The 5,062-nt window shown below is 46.7% G+C and overlaps 1 protein-coding gene across 1 annotated transcript; it reads left to right on the top strand.

Moving 5' to 3' along the window:
• Nucleotides 1-906: 906 nt before the first annotated feature.
• Nucleotides 907-4,908, top strand: LOC104279283 (copine-1-like; the record flags this gene model as incomplete). Its single annotated transcript, XM_009876500.1, has 7 exons — nt 907-1,041; nt 2,261-2,347; nt 2,449-2,508; nt 2,925-3,058; nt 3,655-3,709; nt 3,788-3,839; nt 4,775-4,908. Coding segments are annotated over 7 exons (657 nt in total), but the record flags the coding sequence as incomplete, so codon positions are not given.
• Between the last annotated feature and the right edge of the window lie 154 nt (nt 4,909-5,062).

Here is a 5,062-nt window from a genome sequence, read left to right as displayed (position 1 = left end):
GTAATTCACCTGTCTCGCACTACTTTCCCACTGATCCAGTGGAAGATACCTAATGGAGCAAAGTAGTCCTGAAAGAACCCCGTCTCAAATTTAGATACCTGGCTGTTGAATTTGACAGTCTTATCAAGGTGTTACCCATGGATTCATCTTTTCTCTTGGTCCCGAGGTGAATGCTGTCACTCGTTTGTACGGGAGTGGCATCGGTTGCTTGATGACTAAAGGCAGATCTCGGGAAGAGAGAGCTTTTGAATGTGCAGTCGTGTGTATTGCGCGTGTTAAACGCTCCTCAGAGTCGATTTGTGGGGAGCTGGTGACGATGTATGTCGTGTTTGCTCTAAGCCGTAGTTACCAGCGTGTTTTTATTTTTAAATGCATTACTCTTTCGCATTATCTAGTTCTGAAGCTGTCGTGCTGGTTTAAACATGACTTGTTATTAAATGTTAATAATTTGACTGATACAAAATTCAGAAACAGGCAGACTTAGTGCTCTGTAGACACTGCAGTTTCTTTGTAAATCAGTGCTACTGCTGGGCAGAAGAAAAGCGTATATTCAGGAAGTGCTTAGATAACAAATTTCTAATTGTTTCTTCCCATTATCCCAGTTGTGTAACTTGTCCTGAATGATCTTACATTTATACATCTGGTCTGTGAAACCTCGAGTTTTTCTGTGTTTTGTTTTTTAAACCTCTCGTGTTTAAACTGGAGAAGGATTTTAATGCCAATTTCACTGTGCGTACTGAAACGGGTGAACAACTGAACGTCTTCTGGGATTTGCTCTGGGTGTCTCTTACTGCCAGGTTTTGGTCAGTGCAGGGACAGATGTGAAAGGGGAGTTTACTGGCATCGCTGCAGAGGTGTGGGAACAGGAGATGGGGCATCAAGCAGCTGCCGTGCTCCCTCACACAGAGCCCTGCCCACCGCTTGCTCTCTCTGCCCTTTCAGGTACAGTGTGCGGATCACGACAGCGACGGCTCGCACGACTTGATAGGTGCTTTCGAAACGAACCTGACCCAGCTGCAGAACGCAGGGGACAGCTCTCCGGTGAGCTTTATCAATCCTTAGCCCATAAGTCAGTCTTTCACAAACCCTTTTTAATAGTGACCTCCCAGATATTTAGTTGTTGCCTCCAGAAGTGAATTTTTCTGTCGGTATCTTTGTATTACTTAGGCGACGTCTGGGAAGAATAAAACCTGGTGTGGGAATAATATTGCTCGATGTTCCATGGGTGCTCTTACCACTCCTGTTCCTAAAGACATCTTTGAGCCTGTTGTCTCCTGGCCACGAGGCATTTTTTCCAGCAGTTGTTTTTGCCTCTGCTGAGTCAAGTGGAAATAAAAGGGCTTGTTCATGCTTCAGCAAACGAGTCCGGCAGTAGGGCTCATCTCAGGTCACATTTGTGCTTGGGCTGGTCACCCTCACAAGCACCCTGGTCGCCTTTCTAGGTAGCAGAGAGAACCACTGAATGTTGAGGCTTGGAAGGGACCTCGAAAGAACATCTAGTGCAACCCCCCCGCCAGAGCAGGGTCACCCAGAGTAGGTCAGACAGGAAGGGGCACTCGTCTCACCTTACCTCGGGCATCTGTTTCAGAGTAAGTTGAATCGTTTGCTGGTGGTGCCGGGTTCTCTCAGTTGGCTGCGGTGAAAACCTGAACTCTCATTCTCTTGGAGATGTCTCACCTGAATTCAGACAGGAAATGCGCACACAAGACAGGCTACGACGGCTCCCGGTTGCCAGCCAGCTTGATTTGTGTGCTTGTAATCCGAAAGCGGGTGGAAGATTCTTGCCTTTTCCCTAGCCCACGTGAAATCAAGAACTAACGCACGTGAAACAAAGCAGCGAAACGCTGCCAGTGGGAGCCTGCCAGCTTCTTTGGGCTCCCCCACACAGAGGTTTTGCCTTTTCATCTCCTGTTTGAGTGCATTCTCTCTGCTTAATGAAAAAAGAAGCTGGTTATGTTCAGAGAAATGCTTGTATTTGTGATGGACTTTTTTCCCTCTAATACAATGACACCGTTTTTTTTAACAGTTAGGTTATGGAGGGGAGAGACTTCTTTGAGGCCTTTTCTTGTGTTTTGCCCAGTGCAGGTAGCAAAAGCACATGGCAGCCCAAGTAGTTGCAAACCCTTTAAAATTAAATTTAAGAATTCTGCCAAGTGTTTGGGTAACTGCAATTGTGTGATGTTTGATACCATTCTGCTTTAATAATTTACTCTGCTGTAAATGCAGATATTTTGGAACTCTGCGTGCTTGCTTTCTGTAGGTGGAATTTGAATGCATTCACCCTGAGAAAAAACAAAAGAAAAAGAACTACAAAAACTCTGGCATTGTTAGGATAAAATCCTGCAAGGTAGGAAGGTTTTTGTTGGGTTTTGGCTTTTCTATTTTCTGATCCTAATGAGATCTGCTCTTCTGGAGGGGAGGTGTAACACTGTTTGTCTGTTCCTCTAGATTGAGACAGAATATTCATTCCTGGACTACGTCATGGGAGGCTGCCAGATTAACTTTACGGTAAGTTGTTTCCCCACTGGACATGTTACTAGGCGACAGGACAAGAGCAATGAAGCTGTGATTAGCATTTTTATTCGCAGTGCGAGTGGCTGCAAATGCAGTGTGAGTTTGCAGTGATGAAGACTGCAAAAAATGAATTATATTTTGACTTTTTGTGATCAAGTAGCAACTTCAATGGAGCTAGGCTTTCTTGAGCTTCTTTTGAGAAGTCAGGTCAGTCCATCAGCGGGAAGGGTTGCTGCTTCTTAAATACGTGTGTACCCGGGTGGGAAGAGGTATGCAGGCTTGTTTGCCTGTTGCTGTGTGGGGCTGCTTGTGGGCCTGGTCTTAACCCCCTGTTTCTGGGTATGGTTGGTTCTTCTCCTTAGCTTGTGGTGATGTACCTGTGATTTGCTGTTGTCATCTTGACTCTTTAGGTGGGTGTAGACTTCACTGGCTCCAATGGAGATCCCAAGTCACCAGATTCGCTTCACTACATCAGCCCAGATGGGGTCAATGAGTACCTGATCGCCATCTGGAGTGTGGGAAGCGTAGTCCAGGACTATGACACGTATGTAATGCTCATAACTGATCCAGCCACCGCGTCAAAAACGTGATGCAGGGGGTGTCAGTGGTGAAGGCTGATAGGTCACAGCTGTAGCGTTTGAGTGACTGAGGTGCTGCCTTTCCTTGGGAGTTCCCTTCAGGAGCTGCTACCGCTTCTGTCACTGCGAGGGAGGGCAGGGGCAGTCTGTTGTCATTTGGCCTGTTTGCCTGGTCTGTCCCTCCAGGTCTGTCTGGTTTCTTTGTCACGCTGCTGTCGCTGGTCTCTGATCCCTTATGCTGATGCTGCATGTCGTGTGTGTTTCCATGGGAACGTGTTTGTCCGCTCTATCGCTTAGCTGGATTGTGCTCGGGTTGGCTTTTCTCTTGCTACTCCAAAACTGAGAGTCCTCTGAGGCGCTGCACGTGAATGCTGGAGCTGTGAAGCCCAAGCATGAGACCCTTGGGCAACTGGTGACTGGCCCTGAGCAGCTCCATGGTGTGCCCATTGCTTGTGGCAGGAATTGAACCTTGGTCTCCAGCTGCTTTTCAGGAATAAAACACAATAGTGACTTATTAAAGAGTTGTTCTTTTTCATCTCTTGTTGTTGTTCTTTTTCTCCAGGGACAAGCTGTTTCCTGCATTTGGGTTTGGAGCTCAGGTTCCTCCTAGCTGGCAGGTAGGGCCCGCGCAACGCCGGGCAGTCGCTCTGTTCGTGTCTGCGTTCCCTAACTGCTCGTGGTGTCCCCTTCCCTAGGTGTCTCATGAGTTTGCTCTGAACTTCAACCCCAGCAACCCGTACTGTCAAGGTGAGGACACCTCCTTATTCATACTTTGCTGCGAGGGACCAATGTTTGAAGTGTTGCATTTCTTTCATAACTGGTGAAGAAAAGACATGCAGCAAACTGGGTTTACTCTCACCTGGAGTTCACTGAGTTCAGTTTTTCTCTCTGGTCTAAGGCCAACCAAAAATGGAATCTGAGATTCAGCATTTTCTTGGTAGGTTCAGCATTTTCTGCCTCATTGGGATCTGTGTCTTTGCGCTTTAAGGGTAGTTTTTGAGAGGTACTGCACTAAAACCTGCACAATGGACAGTGCAGGCAGCGGTGGCAAATGAAACTTCATTGATACGAAACAGGAATAGGCCAATTTAGATGAATCCACAGAAGAATACTCGCCATTTAAAATGAAACATTTAAAAATATTCTGTTTAGTTAAAAGCTTAGAAAAGCTTTGCACAGGAAAAACCTTAGGGATTGCTGTTTCCATTACAGAAATGTTTGAATCCTGAATTAGGGATCATTGTTTAACTTCCACACAAGGAAAACCAAAAGTTACAGTTCCAGAGAGCTTCTGCTCTTGTTGTCTAACTAGACTATAAGCAATTAAACTAGACAGATTGGATGACAGGGTAGGCAGGACAAGGTAAACATGGTCTTTGGTGTGCCTTAACCGATGGCTTTTCCCACAACTTCCATGAGTTTTCTGATGCTAGAGGCACAGGGGGTGATGGGAAAGATGTAGAACAGGGGAGAAATCTGCAAATCGTGTCTCTGCAGCTCTCTGATGGTTTCAGCCCCACGCTTTGTGCACCTGCTGTTATCCTGCTGCTTATTTGCTCTGTAGGAGTTCACAGCCGCAGGAGGGTTATTATCCTTTTGCTGTGTTATGTATTAATGCTTATAAAATAATTACTGGAGAAGTCGCGAGGCTCTTGTGGCAGCTTGTCTTCCTTGTGTTACAGGGATCCAAGGAATAGTGGATGCCTACCGCCAGATCCTGCCGCAGATCCGACTCTATGGGCCAACCAATTTCTCTCCTATTATAAACCACGTGGCGAGGTTCGCAGCGCACTCGGCACAGCAAGGAACTGCCTCAGTGAGTGCGTGGCCTTTCCTCTGCATCTCTGTTGGGTTGGTGCTTCTGTTCTCCGTGTTTGTGAAGGGATCACATGGAATGGTGAAGCAATGTTGTTTTCCTTAGGACCCCAAGTTTGCTCCTCTCTTACCAGCCTGCGGAGAGGCTGCTTGTC

Source organism: Apaloderma vittatum, unplaced genomic scaffold, assembly GCF_000703405.1.
Source record: "Apaloderma vittatum isolate BGI_N311 unplaced genomic scaffold, ASM70340v1 Scaffold32849, whole genome shotgun sequence".
NCBI classification, from domain to species: domain Eukaryota; kingdom Metazoa; phylum Chordata; class Aves; order Trogoniformes; family Trogonidae; genus Apaloderma; species Apaloderma vittatum.
The sequence above is the reverse complement of the archived record's forward strand: the minus strand, read 5'-3'. Positions and strand labels throughout refer to the sequence as shown.